This window comes from Stegostoma tigrinum, chromosome 5, assembly GCF_030684315.1.
Source record: "Stegostoma tigrinum isolate sSteTig4 chromosome 5, sSteTig4.hap1, whole genome shotgun sequence".
NCBI lineage: Eukaryota > Metazoa > Chordata > Chondrichthyes > Orectolobiformes > Stegostomatidae > Stegostoma > Stegostoma tigrinum.
This window is the reverse complement of record NC_081358.1, coordinates 338,968-357,765: the sequence shown is the minus strand read 5'-3', so window position 1 is coordinate 357,765 and position 18,798 is coordinate 338,968. Positions and strand designations below refer to the sequence as shown.

Here is an 18,798-nt window from a genome sequence, read left to right as displayed (position 1 = left end):
TGGGTTATTATTCTAGCAGTATCAGTATTACACCATCATCTCCCCTAACACAAACACAACAAACTCCCTGCTTAATTGGCACATTCTAAATACACCACAGTAAATAAGTTATAATTCTCCCAAGAAAAACAGCCAGAGCATCAAAAGGTTCTGCATTCAATGATATTCCACTGATGCAGAACCACAGCTTTATTCTCCAACTCTTGGATTTCATTGAGTTGGCCTATTTCATAACACATTGCTCCTTAACAGTATCAGGAATGGTGATACCTGTTTCTAAACGTTCTATAAAACCAGGAATGCCAATATCACTAAACACAAAGAAACACAAAAATTTGACTTCAAGCAAAACTCCATAGTTATGCTAGAATACAAGAGTTACTGCAGCCGCAATTAATCAGTTTGGATATTCTGCTTCATAACTGTATCAATGTAGGAACAGACTTAATTTTGCGTGTATCATGCAAAAGAAGTCAACAATAAAAATCGCAGTAACACAAAGCCCAGTCAATGCATAAAAACAACTATCTTTCCATAATTTCCAAGGTATTGATTAAGCAGAAAAATTCAACTGTAACACAAACATCAATCAACATTTGGCCAAAGTCATTCCTTTCTTGTCCCAGACCATCCTTGACACTGAAGATGTTGTCCAGCACATCGATAAATCTGTCCATTTCTTTATTACCCCCCCAATGCAATCTTCATAAAGTTGTTTTTCCTACTTGTCTCTAAAAGTACAGGGAAATATGTACAGCAATATTTAATCAAATAGCAGACAAAAAAATTAAACAGAACATATTAGGACAGTTCAAAAAAATCCTTGTCCAAAATGTGCGTTTTCAAGGAGGGTTATAAAACTGGTGTCTTATAAACAGCTGCACTTTTTTTTTAAAATTATCTACTTTCTTCCATAACATATTTCTATAACAAAAACCTGCTCAAAAGGCCCAGCAAGCTCCTTAGTTGAAACTGTTCACTACAACATCTAAAAGGAATAAAATCAGTTGGGCCGCTTGGCATCAACCTAGGTACTGGGCACAACAGTGGTAATTCCACGGCTTTGCTAACAACCAGAGGCCTCAGCCAAAACTGAAACAGCTGTCCCACAGACCAGACAAGCAACAGCCTGAAGTCAAGGTCACTGATTCATACATTGCATATAATGTCCCACACACCATTATCAACATCCACGGGAAGGACTTAACTCAAATGGTAGGTCATGAACATAAAGGTGGTAACACAGTGGCATGCACTCAAGATGGAGCTGCCCTGGGGGGCAACAACATTGATTCTGGACTCCTTGTGAGGTGTCACAGCGAAAAGTAAAATATGGGCAATGAAACATGCTAAATACCAACCCAGTTCCCTTCTTCAGCTGATGAAATCAGTACATCTCCACGTTTAACACCACTTGAGAAAGCACCAAAGGAGGCCACAAATATTCTCTGCTGGGATCCTTCAAAGTGATCATGGAGTGGTTCTGGTGGCACTACTATTCCTGCAGATATCCCCAACAACACAGATGCCAGTCCTGGGACAATTCAATTCACTCCACGATATCAAGAAATGGCTGAAATCACTGGAAACTGCAAAGATCGTGGGTGTCAACAACCTTCCAGCAACGGTACTGAAGGCTTGCTACAAGCCTAGCCAAGCTGTTCCAGTACAGTTACACCACTGGCAACCACCCAAATATGTAGAAATTTGTCCAGGTACGTCCTATACACAAAGAGCATGACAAATCCAACCCAGCTAACTACTGCCCCATCAATTTACAGTCAATCATCAATAAAGTGAAGAAAGGTATCATGGACAGTGATTGGCTTGCCCAAAGAAGGAAGAGAGTAGTGGTGGAAGAGTGTTTATCTACTGGCGCTTCGTGAGTAATGGTGTTCCGCAGGGATCCGTACTGGGACCTTGGATGAAAATGTAGACAGGTGGGTTAGTAATTTTGCAAATAACACATAGATTGACAGAATTGTGAATAGTGTAGAAGGTTGTCAAAGGATACAGCGGGATACAGATCAGCTGCAGATAGAGGTGGAGAAATGGGAGACAAACCTGAATCTGGATACATGTGAAATGCAGCAATTAGGGAGATCAAATGTTAAGGAAAAGTATACAGTTAATGGTAAGACCCTGAACAGCATTCACATACAGAAGGAACTTGGGGTTCCGTCTATAGCTCCCTGGGAGTAGCTATACAAGTAGATAGGGTGGTAAAGAAGGCCTACGGCACGGTCGCCTTCATTGGTTGAGGAACTGAGTACAAGAGTCAGGGTGTCATGCTGCAACTTTATAAGACTTTGGTTACGTCACATTTAGAGTATTGCATTCAATTCTGGTCACCACCTTACAAGAAGGACGTGGAGGCTTCGGAGAGGGTGCAGAATCACCTGAATTGGAGGATACAAACTATTAAGAGTGGTGGAGGCTGAGGGGAGACGTGATAAAACATACATAAAATTACGAGATATACTTTTCCCCAGGGCAGGATTGACTGCCACGAAGGGTCATAGTTTTAAGGTGTTAGGAGGAAGGTATAGAGGAGACGTCAGAGGGAGGTTCTTCACCCAGAGAGTTGAGAGCGCATGGAATAGTTTACCAGTGGTAGTCATGGAAGCGGAGTCATTAGTGACATTTAAGCGGCTGCTGGACATGCACATGGACAGCAGTGAATTGTGGGAATGTAGGTTAGGTTATTTTATTTTTGGATTAGGATTATTCCACGGCACAACATCGTGGGCCGAAGGGCCTGTACTGTGCTGTACTTTTCTTTGTTCTATGTTCTATACAGATTGGGTTGACGGTCAGAATCTTTTTTCCACAGTTGAAATGTCCAAGGCTAGGGGCCATGCATTTAAGGGGAGAGGAGTAAGTTCAAAGGAGATGCAAGGGGTAGGTATTTTTTTAAAACACAGTGGTGGGAGCCTGGAACACACTGCCAGGGATGGTGATGGGGGCAAATACGATAGGGGGCAATAAAGGACTTTCAGACAATAACATGAATTTGCAAGAAATGAAGAGATGGGCCAAGGGCAGGCAGAAGAGATCAATTTAATTTGGCATCTGTTCAGCACAACATCATGGACCTAAGGGCCTGTTCTTGTTCAGTACTGTTCTATGTTCTATGGATCAAGTAGCACCTGCATAGCAAAAACCCGCTCACTGATGCACAGCTTGAGTTCTAAATGGGCCAATCAGCTCTTGACCTCATTGTATTCTTGGTTCAAACACAGACAAATCAGCTTAATCTCAGAGGTAAGGTGAGAGACACTGCCCTTGACATGAATGCCACAGTTGACCAAGAATACCATTAAGGAGTCTATACAAAACGGAGGTCAAATGGGGAAACAAAAAGAGGAAGCTCTCCAGTCATAAGGAGCACAAAGAAGGATGATGGTGATTGAAGGTTAATTGTCCCATTCAATGACATCACTGCACATGTTCCTCAGGGTATTAATGCCTTAGGCCAAACAATCTTCAGCTGTCTCAATTACTGCTCCTATAATGTAAATGTCATTTGTTGGGATGTTTACTGATGATCACACAATATTCAGCACCATTTGCTACTCCATAGGGAGTGAAGCAGTTTGTGTCCACATGCAGCAAGTTTGAAACAACATTCAGGCAAGAGGTAAAAAAATATTTGTGCCACCTAAGTGTGAAGAAATGACGAACCCCAACAAGGGAGAACCTAAGCAATTCCCCTGGGCATTCAATGGTGTGAAAGTAACTGAATCCAGTTTATTATCGCTAACCAAAAACTGGACTAGACTAGTCTTATAATCACTCAGGCTACATGGGCAGGTCAGAGGCTAGGAATTCTGCAGCAAGTAACTTGCCTCCTGACTCGCCATTGCCAACCATCTATCCACAAGGCACAAGTCAGGATTGTGATCGAATACTCCCCATTTGCCTAAATGAGTGCAGCGCCAAACAATACTAAAGAAGCTTGATGCCATGCAGGACAAAACAACCTGATATCTGCCATTCCATTCATAACATATAAAATTTGCTCCCTCCCAGACTAATGTGAAGTGTCAACAATGTGTATTATTTACAAGGTACACTGAAGCTCCCAAAACTCGTTTCACAGCATCTTCTAAAACTGCAATCTTCTACAGAGGAGGACACTGGTAGCAGATGCAAGACACCAATCTGAAATGGAACTCTACTGCTGTCACTGGGTCAAAATTCCACAAATTCCTTCCTAAGACAACAGTGATTGGTTATTTTAACTCGACCTGTATGGACAGGATATCAGACAACAAGGTGCACAGCTGGATGAACACAGCAGGCAAAGCAGCATCAGAAGAGCAGGGAGGCTGATGTTTCAGGCCTAGACCCCCGCTTCAGAAGTGGGGGAGGGGAAGGGGGATCTGAAATAAGTAGGGATAGTGGGGGAGGTGGATAGAAGAGGGATAGAGGAGAAGATAGGTGGAGGGGACACAGACCAGTCGGAGGTGGGGATGGAACCAATAATGGTGAGCATAGGTGGGAGGAGATAAGTCAGTCCAGGGAGGACAGACAGGTCAAGGGAGTGGGATGAGGTTACTAGGTAGGAGATGGAGGTGGGGCTTGAGGTGGGAGGAAGCGATAGGTGGGAGGAAGGACAGGTTAGGGAGGCAGGGACGAGCTGGGCTGGTTTTGGGATGTGGTAGGGGGAGGGGCAATTTTGAAGCTTGTGAAGTCCACATTGATACCATTGGGCTGCCAGGTTCCCAAGCAGAATATGAGTTGCTCTTCCTGCAACTTTCGGGTAGCATCATTGGGGCACTGCAGGAGGCCCAGGATGGACATGTCGTCTGCGGAATGGAAGGGGGAGCTGAAATGGTTCTTGAGTGGGAGGTGCAGTTGTTGATTGTGAAACAAGCGTAGATGCTCTGCAAAGCGGTCCCCAAGCCTCCGCTTGGCTTTCCCCATGTAGAGGAGGCTACATGGGAACAGCTGATGCAGTATACCACATTAGCAGATGTGCAGGTGAACATCTGCTTGATGTGTGAAGTCTTCTTGGGACCTGCACCTACAAGGAGCTCAAACAGTTCATCCACTTCACCAACACCTTCCACCCTAACCTCAAGTTCACCTGGACCATCTCTAATACCTCCCTCTCCTTCCTGGACCCCTCTACCTCCATCTCCGGCAACCATCTAGAAACCGATATTCATTTCAAGCCCACCGACTCCCACAGCATCCTAGAATACACATCCTCTCACCCAACCTTCCTGCAAAAATTCCATCCACTATTCCCAATTCCTTTGACTCCGCTGCATCTGCTCCCACGATGAGGTATTCCACTCCCATACATCACAGATGCCCTTGTTTTTCAAGGACTGCAACTTCCCCCTCCCAGTGGTCGAGAACGCACTCAACAGTGTCTCCTGCATTTCCCGCAACTCATCCCTCACACACCATCCCTGCAATAAAAAACAAAACAGAATCACCCTCATCCTCACATATCATCTCACTAACCTCCAGATACAACACATCATCCTCCAACACTTCGACAATCTGCAAGCAGACCCCACCACCAAAGACATTTTTCCCTCCCCACCCTTATCTGCTTTCCGGAGGGAGCACTCTCTACGGACTCCCCTGTCTACTCCACACTTCCCTCCAGCCCCACCAAACCTGGCACTTTTCCCTGCAACCACAGGAAGTGCTACATATGTTCCTGCACCTCTCTCCTCACCCCAATCCCAGGCCCCAAGAAGACTTTCCACATCAAGCAGATGTTCACCTGCACATCTGCTAAAGTAGTAAACTGCATCCGCTGTACCCGTTGTGGCCTCGTCTCCAACGGGGAAACAAAGCAGAGGCTTGGAGACCAGTTTGCAGAACACCTACGCTCGGCTCGCATTAAGCAACTGCACCTCCAAGTCATGAACCATTTCAACACCCCCTCCCATTCTGCAGGCGACATGTCTATCCCAACCTCCTGCAGTACCACAACGACGCTACCCAAAGGTTGCAGGAACAGCAACTCATATTCCGCTTGGGAACTCTGCGGCCCAATGGTATCAATGTAGACTTCACTAGCTTCAAAATCTCCCCTCCGCCTACCACATCCCAAAACCAGCCCAGCTCGTCCCCACCTCCCTAACCTGTCCTTCCTCCCACCTATCACCTCCTCCCACATCAAGCCCCACCTCCATCTCCTACCTACTAACCTCATCTAGCCCCCTTGACCTATCTGTCCTCCCTACCTCCCCACCTACACTCACCTTCACTGGCTCCATCCCCGCCTCTTTGACCGGTCTGTCTACTCTCCACCTACCTTCTCCTCTATCCATCTTCTATCCACCTACGCCCCTCTCCCTATTTATTTCAGATCCCCCTTCCCCTCCCCCATTTCTGAAGCGGGGGGGTCTAGGCCCGAAACATCAGCCTTCCTGCACCTCTGATGCTGCTTGGCCTGCTGTGTTCATCCAGCTCTATACCTTTTTGTCTCAGATTTTCCAGCATCTGCAGTTCCTACTATCTCTGGACAGGCTAAGACATGCCTGAGGCAGGAGATACTTAAACGTGAACCTTCTGACAGGAACACTACCACTACACAAGACTCTACTATATACTGGATATACTTAAACTGAATGGATTGCAGTAGTTCATAAAAGCACCTCACTACTATCTTTAAGGTTAATTTAGTGGTGAACAATAAACGTTATAAAATGAAGCCAAAAACCTTGTTCTGATACTGCTGAATTGAAACAGGACAATTACCCGTTTTTGACCAGATGTCTAACATACTTGTTTAAAATATGCTAAAGCAAGTTGCAAAGCTCACATAGTTTCTGTTTGCCTGATATGCAATGGCCAATCCCCTACAGGGAAACAAACCACGAACCAAGTGCTGAGAGTTATTTCTCAAAATTGGCAAAGCCAATGCTCTTGAAATTCAGAGACAGTAGGAACTGCAGATGCTGGAGAATCTGAGATAACAATGTCTCGAGCTGGACGAACACAGCGGGCCAAACAGCAGAGGTGCAGGAAACTGACGTTTGGGCCTAGACCCTTCTTCAGAAAAAATGAAGAAGGATCTAGGCTCTTGAAAGAGCACACAAGGGTGCAAATGAACCAGAGAAAGAGTGGGCTGGGGAGAATGATAGTAATGCCCTTAGAGTTTTAGCTATCATATCCAACATTTCCTACCACTCCACAGCTATGATGCTGATTTAGGAATTACAACTCAAGAAGCATTTGATACAGAATGGAAAGTTGGTGGATTAACGATGTCCTTGAAATATCTATAAGTGTTTGTCTGATGTTTTGGAGTAGATTTGTAGCTCAGATTGTGGGTGTTGAGGTTCTTGTCTGAAGTAGAGTACAGATATGAAACTCATAGCCCGTCTTTTCTCTCAACAAACGCATGCTAACGTGTTGTTCGTTTTCAAATTTCCTCTTGCTTTTATTTCAGATTTGTACTTTCCCTTTTCACATTAGAGCCGACTCAAATCAATCAAATACTGCATCCAGGCTAATAGAAAATCGTATCTCAATTACAATACATTGAAATCAAGTATGCTCAGAAAAGTGAACTTTGAACAATTGAAAGTAGCTGTTTGGGACCACTTCACTTAACCACACTTCTGACAACAAAAATCAGGAAGCAGTTCTCAATGTCTATGGAAACAATGTTGTTCAAAATAAACTCCAGAATGAGGCCTGAAAGTTCAACTATTAAGACAACAGATTACTCAAACAGTGATCCTAAACCTTTTTCCACTGAGACCCAATTTGGAGACCTGAAAATTGTAGTGACGCAAAAATGAAAACTGAGAATGGAAATCTGTTAAGAGTAGGAATATAGCTGTTAAAACTCTGTCAATGTTTCACAATAACCATGATAACAAAGTGTGAAGCTGGATGAACACAGGAGGCCAAGCAGCATCTTAGGAGTACAAAAGCTGATGTTTCGGGCCTAGACCCTTCATCAGAGGGTCTAGGCCCGAAATGTCAGCTGTTGTACTCCTCTAATACTGCTTGGCCTGCTGTGTTCATCCAGCTTCACGCTTTGTTATCTCGGATTCTCAAGCATCTGCAGTTCCCATTATCTCCTCCACAATAACCAATACTGCCTCAGAATTTGTGACTTCAAGATTTCGGCCTGTAACCCACTTAGGATCCTAACCACCACTTTATAAAGCCATGTGTTACAAACTGTTGTACAGCAAATTGTGTTAAGTATCCTCCCAAACTGTTTGGTTCTTGAGAGATCCTTTAAATTTAACATATGATTTTTCATTTTGACAGCGACTGAATATTTTTGCATCTCTTCACTACTCTGCTCAAAAACAAATTTTCTCCTAAAAGCAATAACACATTTGACTTAAGTTCCACAGGTACCAGCAAACCTCAAGCAAAAGACTTTTGGCACACTTGGCTTCATTGGGCACTCTCAAGTACAGAGTTGGGACTCATGTTGCAGCTGGATAGAACTTTGGTGAGCCCACTTTTAGAATATTGCGTTCAGTTTTGGTCTCCCTGCTATGGGAAAAATGTCTGATAAACGTGAAAAGGTTCACAAAAGATTTACAAGAATGTTGTCATGATTGAAGGGTTGCAGCTGTAGGGACAGGTTTAGCAGGCTGGGGCTATTTTCCCTGGAGTATCCCAGGTTGAGAGGTGACCTTTTGGAGGTTTACAAAATCATGAGGGGATTGGATATGGTGAATAGCCAAGGTCTTTTTCCCACTTGGTGGCCCGGGGTGGGGGGTGGTGGGGGGTGGGGGGGGGGGGGGGGGGGGGGCGCGGGGGGGGACAGTAGCGCCTCCAAGACTAGAGGGAATAGGTTTAAGGTGAAAGATTTAAAAGGGTCCTGAGGGACAGCTCTCTCATGCAGAGGGTACTGCATGTGTGTAATGAGCTGCTAAAGGAGATGAAGGAGGTGGGTACAATTACACATTTAAAAGGTATCTGGATGTGTACATGAATAGTATGGATTCACAGCAATATGGGCTGAATGTTTGCAACCGGGACGAGATCAATTTAAGATATCTGGTTGGCACGGTCAAGTTAGACAGAAGTGTCTGTGCCCATGCTCTATAACTCTGACTCAGGGCACCCTGAAGTCTGTCCCTGAGAAACAAAATCAAGCAATGAGCCTCAATAGCATTACATCTGCACCCATTACATCCTTTACAGGCTTTACAGCAAGCAGCTACAGGATCCAGGCAAAATTTCCTCTCTTCACCTTCTTGGGGAATATGTTTACTTGACTTCAATGAACAGTGCGGAGGTTAGGTCAAAAAAATGATGATGGGCCTACTCTCTTCTTCACATAACAAAAATAAACGGTAAAATATAACCGAATTAAACACACAAGATGGTTGCCTGATTTGCAAATAAAACAATAGTAAGATGATCACAATACTTTGAGCATTTATGACTCAAAGAAGTAATCTAAATGGCTGTAGATGCTAATAACTGAACATGACACAGATTCAGCTCTTGGTTGAACAACAGCTCTGTTTGGGCAGCAGGTGGGTCATACAATAAGTTACAAATTTCTTTTAAAAAAAACTTTTAAAATGCAGCTATATTATTAAAATTAAGTAACATTAAATTGCTGTTTCTGGAAGATCAGATTTAAAGCTTTAGGACTAATTACGTTGGTATTAATAGATAAGCACCAATTTAAATAAGGATAAAACGAGCTGCCAATATATAGTGTAAAACTGTGCAGGAGCCAAAAGGTCGAGTTCAAGCCCTATTAGGCTGCAAGAGGTGTGTATTAATATGTCCAAATAATTAATTAACTAAACCTGTGTTCTCAGCTTGTGTGCCAATTCAGTTACCTTGGTCCAATAATTTAAACACAAGGAATTCAAACCAAATTTTAAGCTGGAAGAGACTGAAGGATGATCTAAGAAGAGGCTGATGGAATACTGCATCAGATGAAGGTGAAGGACAGAAGTGTGATGTTACAGGGGATCAGCACAATATCACAAATGATGTAATGAGGACACATTATTTCTTGTAATATTAGCCAAATAATTTAATATGCCAGTTGCTGCAGAACAGATTGGCTAACACAGATAGTATTGTTTTCTAACCCTTGCGCCATTTCTGATACACGATCTGCACACAGTAAAAGGCTTGATAGGAATGTAGTGAAGCAATGTCACCAAGACACAAAGGCACAGGTCCTACAATTAAGAAATCAATTGAAATGTGTGTGTTCTGCACAGCACATAACTAACATTTTCCGTTAACAGGTCCTTCACCTTTCTCAACTGCACCTCATCCAAACCAGTGCTGCCGATGTCCTAAATTGCACCAAGTTCCATTCAGCTATCAATCCTCTTTGCTCAGATCTACTCAAGCATCAGGTGCAGTAACTTTTCAAAGTTACATTTACATCTCCCTTCAATTTCCACATTCATCCCATTCCTGTTACTGTCCCTGGCCCCATATTCCTCCAAGTCCTTGTTTTCCTCTGATTTTGAAACCCGATTTCAAAAGCCCCAAGAACTGTGGCCACGATTTCAGTTGCTTAGGTAACATGCTCTAGATTTCCTTCTCTAAGCTTTGGTTATTTGCATTTATGTCAAAATCTTGATATGACACAATGTCAAACACTGTGCAGTTATGTTCCTTTGCAGCTCCTTGAGATGGTCAATTATATTACAAAGCTTTGGAGGGTTGTACAGCTGAAGTGATTTAGAATGGACAGACCCATGGCTGATTCATTCTCAGTCATTAGTAAGGGAGGAGCAGAGAATCAGTGGCCAGGAGACAGTTTATGGTAGAGGCTAACCACAATGGCACTGGTCTTCCGAATACTGGGAAATTCCCACACATCAAATACTGAATGCCAGACAAGCACATCAGCAAAGACATCACCAGAGTTCTGAAAAGCATCTTAGAGGCTGAAGAATGGTAATTTACAAAATGGAGAAAAGTGTCAATTGTTTCTCATGCATCACTGGTTAATACTTCACACTACAAAGGATTTGAGCCAGGCAGGTTTCTATGTTGGTTTCTGCAGTTATGAAATTTGAAGTCTTCCCATTTGTAATTTTAAAAAGGAGATGGAGATGTGGTACAGCAAGAAAATGCCAAGTTGATCCATTCAAGGCTCCAATTTAATAGCTAAAAAAGAAATCAAAATGGTCAAAGTTTTAGCAGGTATGCGCATGTGTGAATACCTCAATGGCGTAACAGACAGTGCCACCTAATCAGTGATAATGGAAACTGCAGATGCTGGAGAATCCAAGATAATGAAATGTGAGGCTGGATGAACACAGCAGGCCAAGCAGCATCTCAGGAGCACAAAAGCTGACATTTCGGGCCTAGGCCCTTCATCAGAGAGGGGGATGGGGAGAGGGTTCTGGAATAAATAGGGAGAGGGGGGGAGGCGGACCGAAGATGGAGAAAAGAAGATAGGTGGAGAGGAGAGTATAGGTGGGGAGGTAGGGAGGGGATAGGTCAGTCCAGGGAAGACGGACAGGTCAAGGAGGTGGGATGAGGTTAGTAGGTAGATGGAGGTGCGGCTTGGGGTGGGAGGAAGGGATGGGTGAGAGGAAGAACAGGTTAGGGAGGCAGAGACAGGTTGGACTGGTTATGGGATGCACTGGGTGGAGGGGAAGAGCTGGGCTGGTTGTGTGGTGCAGTGGGGGGAGGGGACGAACTGGGCTGGTTTTGGGATGCGGTGGGGGAAGGGGAGATTTTGAAGCTGGTGAAGTCCACATTGATACCATTGGGCTGCAGGGTTCCCAAGCGGAATATGAGTTGCTGTTCCTCCAACCTTCAGGTGGCATCATTGTGGCACTGCAGGAGGCCCATGATGGACATGTCATCCAAGTGCCACCTAATCATTCTGGGCATTTGGGATGAATTACTGCCACAATGTGCTTTAGGTGTTCCTGCACATTGCACATTTTGCAACATCCAAGATGAAATCTACAGATGACATTTTACATCATCCAAGATTTTATGACATAATTTAAGACTTTATTGATGAAAACATTTGCATTTGCAATCCTTCTGTATGTTTTCCTGAAAGATATGGAACAAATTGCAAATTTTGGAATTCAAGAGTTTTGTCTCTCATCAATGTGTCCTGTTGACTGTTGTTTTTTTTCAGTCACATATTTCAATTCAGAATGAAATATCTAATGCATAAGAATAATGCTGCTGTTCCCATCCCCAGTGAAGAACTTTGAATATTTCAGATATCAGCTCAGACGAAAATGCAAAGTCTACCCCTGATGAAAACTAGGATTATTCTTTGGAAAGAAAGGATTTAAAATCTCAAGATAAATTGATTCCAATATGTCAAGTGTGAAATTCCCTTTTTCATGATGGCATTCTGGTGTTGCACATTATTAAGCAAATTCAAGTGCCTGATTATTTTGAAAAATGTGAAAGCATTCTGCAACCTCTGAATATTGTTTGTGATTTTGGGGAACAAAGTATGAAAATTCTGGAATTATAACACTCAGAATCCACCTTAAAAAAAACACTGATATCAATTGCAAAATAAAAGATTGCTAAAGCAGGACAGCAATTATCAAAGAAGGAACAGAAACTAGAATCAGGTGGGAAAGTGGAGATGAAATGGAGAGGGTGGGTAGTAGATCAATTGGAAAGACTGAGAATGAATTTTGAGAATTTCCTTTGTCTAGCAGATAGCTGGACACTAAATATTGCAATAAGATAGTCTTCACAAAGTTGAGCAAAAGGCACAAGTTTATTTTGCATTATGGGAACTCCTTGCCATTTGGTGTTGCTCACGTGCTCCACACACTGTGCAGCACCAGAATGTAGGCATAAGAAAGATGATTTCACACTTGAAATATTAACATCAATTTATCTTGAGATTTGACATTTTTCATCAGAAATAAACTTTGAGTTTTCAATGTGAACTGAAATCTAAAATGTTCAAAATTCTTCACTGGGAATGGGAATGGCAAAATTATTCTTCTGATACATCAGATATTTCATTTGAGAATGACAATGTGGCTGAAAGAACAATACTCAAGAAGGGCGTGCTGATGAGAGACAAAGCTCTTGAATTCGAAAATTTGCACTTAATTCTTTGATCCAAATCTTTCAGGCAAACATACAGAAGGAATGCAGCTGCAAATATTTTCAGCTGTAAAGTTTTCAGGTTATACCTGTTACATTTTAATCCTATTACATATTGAGGCTATGTGCATAATTTCCCCAATGCCATTGCTCCAGATGTTAAACCATCTTTCTTCCTATTAAACAATTACATTTTTTGCTAAATACGCTGCATATTCAGATAATGGATCCTTAAGAATGTAATGGCTATGTGGTGAGCTTAACATCTAAAATATCCAAAACATCTTTACAAAACTCCTTAAATTCCCACCTTTTCCCTAAAGCTACTCATGCATTATCAGTGCCCTTTCTTTCAAGAAATTTCTACTTTAGAATGTTCTCTTCTGATAACTTTCAGCTTCTGATCTTTTCACTCCTTATAACGCAGATGAGTGGTGATTATACGCTGAGCAACTCTGGATCCATGCTCCAAATATTCGATCACCACAAAACACACCTAACTTTGGCTGTTAAAGACCATCTTTGGAACATGACACTTAGTTTTCTGTTGAGATCTTCATTATTTTTATAATCATCAGTTTTGGTTTGGAGCTGATTACTGTGAGGTGAGAGCAGAGGTGACCTGTGAACAGCAAGCTTGTTCTTTCAAAACAAATGAGAAGAAATAAACTGACATTTGTTTCAGGGCAAGTTTGGAAGTTAATTGCAAGCTGATTCTTGTTCAAAGTACCCAACAGACATTTTCATTCTAGAGACATGTTGTTCAAACAGAATGACAGCTGTCTGAATGTTAACAGGGATCTGACAGGGAGGTTGGTGCCAAGAGAAGACTGAAAAGAAAATCGGAAAGAGAAACCAAAGTTTGCACTGGTTTCGAATTGCATGTTTCGGTCAGAAGGAATGTGGTTGCTAAAGCTCCAGAATTTATGTTTGATTGCTCCCTTGTTTATTCTCCAATTATCAGCTTATTCAAAGTTTGGATAATCGGATCTAAGTCATGACAATTAAGGGAATTTTCCTGCATCTTCTGGAATTTATCTGCAATGGCTGTAATCTTCAGAAGCCAAGCACGTGCCTATTATATTATGGATAACAGACAATGTTCAAGAGAACTGGCCAGTTACATCTCATTTAATTTTCTTTTGATATATTCCTTAACCATGTCTGTTTGTCTGCCTGTCTGTCTTTAAACAACTTGGGGCCAGAATAAAAAAAAGTTAGGGTTGAAATCAAAACCTTAATTATATTAGAGATAGTAGGAACTGCAAAGCTGGAAAATCTGAGATAACAAGGTGTAGAGTTGGTTGAGCACAGCAGGCCAAGCAGCATCAGAGGAGCAGGAAAGCTTTGGGTCTGGACCCTTCTTCAGAAAATCAGGTAATTATATTACCTTGTTTAACTTTTCTCTGATAAAGCAACCATTTAAGAATAATGTGTTAATTCTTTTGCTTAAGCTATAAACTTGGTCTCTTGTGCTGGTTATTCACAAGTATGGTACAGGTTATTTAAAAAGCCTGATTAGGAACCATTGGGGTAATCTTGAGGGTCATTGAGATTTTTAATTTTCTGTGAATACAGGGAAAGGGAAGCTGACTTGATTTGGCTCTCTGTATCCTCACACTTTGGTTACATAATTACTCAAACTTTCAGTATGCCTCATGATCTGTCCTGGACCACCAGCATTGATGCAAAGGTCAAGAAAGCACAACAATGCCTCTAATTCCTCAGGAGGCTAAGGAAATTCGGCAAGTCCAAAAGGACTCATAGCAACTCATATAGATGCAACACAAGAAGTATGCTAGCTGGATGCTTCGTGGGTTGGTATGGCAACTGCTCTATCCAGGACCGCAAGCAACCACAGAATGGTGAACACACCCCAGTCATCACGCAAGCCAACCTTCCATCCATTCACTCCATCTACACCTCAATGCCTCTGAAAGACAGCAACAAAGACACTTCTCAGCCCGGTTATAATCGCACCCAACCTCTTCCATCAGGCAGAAGATACAAAAACTTAAACACACACATAGCAACAAGTTCAAGTACAGCTCCTTCCCTGCTGTAATAAGACTTCTGAATGGACGTCTCAAATTTCAAATCTCATGCTAATCTTGCTTTTTGTGCACTTTCTTTGCAGCCACAACATTGTATTCCTGATTCTGTTCTATCACCATTTGAACCTTTTATAGCATGATTTATCAGTCTTGCATGCAAAACAAAACTTTTCACTGTATCTAGGTATATATGTCAATAGTAAATCAAACCAAATGAAATGTCATGGTTTGTACTAACAGGCATCAACAATGGCATAACTTGTAGATTTTCCATAATGAAGAACAGATTTTGCCAGCTTAACCAAGTTTGTACAACAGCTGGTTTCTATATACAAGCGTTTGTGCCAGGAAACATGAACATCCGATTGCACTTTTTCTGACAATAGGCCTTTGTTGTCCAATAGTTAAGAATGTAACTATCCAAAGGAACATTATTGCCCAAGATTTCAGATAACTATGTTTCTACATATTTTCTTTCAAATCAGAAACTCAACTGCCAAGCTACTATGTAGGAGGGTACTAAGATTCAACAGAATAAAATTATTCAACAGCTAAGCTTGGGTTTGAAAAGTTAGAAGATCAGGAGTTCAATTTTGAGAACTACAAGAAAAAAGTTTATTCAGTGGGAGGAAAAAAAATGAACATTAACTTACTGAGATAACACATTGTGAAGCTGGATGAATACAGCAGGTCAAGCAGCAGGAACGTTTGAAGTTCTGGGGCTAGACCCTTCTTCAGACCCAAAACGTCAAACTTTCCTGCTCCTCTGATGCTGCTTGGCCTGCAGTGTTCATTTAGCTTCACAACTTGTTATCTCAGATTCTCCAGCAACGGCAGTTCCTACTATCTTTGTAGCGTTAACTTACTTGCTGGATGACCTTCACCAAGTCCTTTAGGACCTGTCTACGTTTTCGCACATCCTTGTTAGTGATGACGGCTGTGGTCAGATAACGGAGGATGTGTGGACACATCGTCTGAATGGCATTTAAATATCTAGAGAAAGATTAGATACAAGGGTTACATCTGCTCACACGACACAGATTCCAGCACATCACAACACAAAATTATATTTGGGCGGGGTCATTATGATCTTGTAGTGGCATTGTTGCTTCACTAGCTAATGAGCGCGCCAAGGCATATGATGGAATTTGAACAGCACAAAATGCTGGAATTAGAAGTCTTAATGACAAAAAAACATTTGTCAATTGGTATAACATCCCTTAGTGAAAAAAATCCACTGTGCTTACCTGGTCTGGCCACCATGTGACTCCAGTCCCACAGCAATGTGGTTGACTCTTGTATGCTCTATGAAGTAGCCTAGTAACCTTGCCATTGTATCAAACCAATAAAATGGTTTAAAAAAGAAAGCAACAAAACTAGACCGCACACACATAGGCACCAGAAAGAAAAGTGGCAGACTCAATTCTGCAAAGTCCTTCTAATTAATGTCTAGAGGCTTAAGTTAAAATTGGAGGAGCAGTCTCACAGACTGGTCAAGCAAAAGTCTAACACAGTCGTGCTCAATGAATTTTAGTTTAAGACCAGGTCCAGACAAAACCATCACTAACCCTAGGTATATCTTATCCCACCAGCAGGACAACGGTGTATGATTAAGAGGGAGATATTATGAGCAATGTACTTAACATTGACTCTGACCCCCATGGCATCAGATCAAATATGGCAAGGAGTTACTGCTGATTATGTCCTTCCCTGTTGATGAAGAATTCATGTTGAATTGTGCTTACAGGACGCACTGATGGTGGGAAGGGTGCAGAGTGTATTGTAGGTGAAGGGCTTTAAAGTCCATCACGGTGACCCAGTGGCACCACTACTGACTGAACAGGTACAATTCAAAAGGTCAAAGCTGCTAAGTGGGTCTGTGGCAAGTGTAGGAACCAAGATAGAAAAGCAAACCAACAACAAAGTTGCTGGAAAAGCTTAGCAGGTCAGGCAGCATTTGTGAAGGAGAAAACAGAGTTAACGTTTTAGGTCTGGTGACCCTTCCTCAGGACGGATGGTGGCTGGGAAAACGTCAGTTTATATGCAGAAAAAGAGGGAGGCAGATGGGGTAGGGGGTAAACAATAGGATATAGCGTAAAGAGAGAGAAGAGCAGTTTGACAGACAAAGAGTTGATAACGACCAGGCTGGGAAGGTGAATAGTCGTAACTGGGGACTATTAATGACTAACAACAGGGGGTGTGTAATGGCAGGCTATGTAATAACAAGGCCTGGTGTGTGGGGTAGGGGGCTGGGACATGGGAGAGTTTAGGCCCTAAAATTGTTGAACTCGGTATCGAGCCTGCAGGGTCTCCAGGTGGAAAGTCAGGTGTTGTTCTTCCAACTTGCATTGAGCTTGCTGGAACACTACAACAAGTCAGAGACAGAGATGTTGGCCAGGGAGCAAACGGTGCATTCAAGTAGTAGGCAACAAGTAGTTCAGGGTCTGTTTTGTGAGCAGAACGTAAATGTTTTGCAAAGCGGTCACTCAGTCTAAGCTTTGTTCCCCCAGTGTAGAGACCACATCGTGAGCAGTGAATACAAGAGACCAGATTCTGGAAAGTACAGGGGAAGTGTTGCTTCACCTGGAAAATAATTCGGACGGAGCAGGTAAATAGGCAGGTGTTGCACCTTCACCGTATACAAGGTGCTATAGGGATGTTTGGAGTGGGAGGGGGGGGTGGCGGGAGTTGGTGGTGCTGTTTGGGGCGAAGGAAATGTGGACCAGGGTGTCCCGGAGGGGCGAGTCCCTGAGAAAGGTGGAAGGGGAATGGTGTGTGTGGTGGTGGCATCTCGCTGGAGGAGGCGGAAATGGCACTTTGGGATCCTATAGCCCTCTGGGCTCAATATCGTGTTCCATAACTTTAGGGTCCTTCACAGATGCTGCCAGACCCACCGAGCTTTTCCAGCAACTTTGTTTTGTTCCTGATATACAGCTTTCACAGTTCTGTTGGTTTTTAAAGAGAAAAACATACTGGGTTTCATCCTCACCAGTCTGCTACATTCACCTATCCATGACAGGATAAGCATGAGTGACCACCACACAATCTTTATGTAGACACAGTATCTCCCCACCTTCACAGTGAAGATACTCTCCAACATAGTGCCACACAACGCCACCCTGCCAAACTGGACATGCTTTGAACAGATCTAGCTCCTCCAAACATTGATAGAGCAGGATCAGGAATGGTTGTTGCAGGTTCCGGCATTTAGATGTTTCAGTAAGAACAGAGAAGATGGTAAAAGGGGTGGGCGTGGGGGAGGTGTGGCATTGTTGGTCAAGGACAGTATTACAGTTGCAGAAAGGATGTTTGGGGACTCATCAAATGAGATAGTATGGGCTGAGGTTAGAAACAGGGAAGGAGAGGTCACCCTGTCGGGAGTTTTCTACACGCCTCCGAATACTTCCAAAGATGTAGAGGAAAGGATAGCAAAGATGATTCTCGATAGGAGTGAGACAGACAGGGTTGTTGTCATGGGGGACTTCAACTTCCCAAATATTAACTGGGAACACTATAGCTCGAGCACTATAGATGGGTCAGTTTTTGTCCAGTGTGTGCAAGACGGCTTCCTGACACAGTATGTAGATAGTCAACAACGGGCGAAGCCACATTAGATTTGGTACTGGGTAATGAGCCCGGCCAGGTGTTAGATTTGGAAGTAGGCGAGCACTTTGGTGATAGCGGTCACAATTCTGTTATGTTTACT

General features: G+C 42.8%; 1 protein-coding gene across 1 annotated transcript in view; it reads right to left on the bottom strand.

Annotated features, from left to right (window-relative positions):
- The window catches only part of LOC125452095 (eukaryotic translation initiation factor 3 subunit E), a 190,440-nt gene that overhangs the window by 99,722 nt on the left and 71,920 nt on the right, over positions 1-18,798 (bottom strand). The window contains exon 8 of the mRNA XM_059645759.1: positions 15,959-16,085. Within this exon, the coding sequence (XP_059501742.1) occupies positions 15,959-16,085 (127 nt within the window). The remainder of the gene's footprint in view (positions 1-15,958; positions 16,086-18,798) is intronic.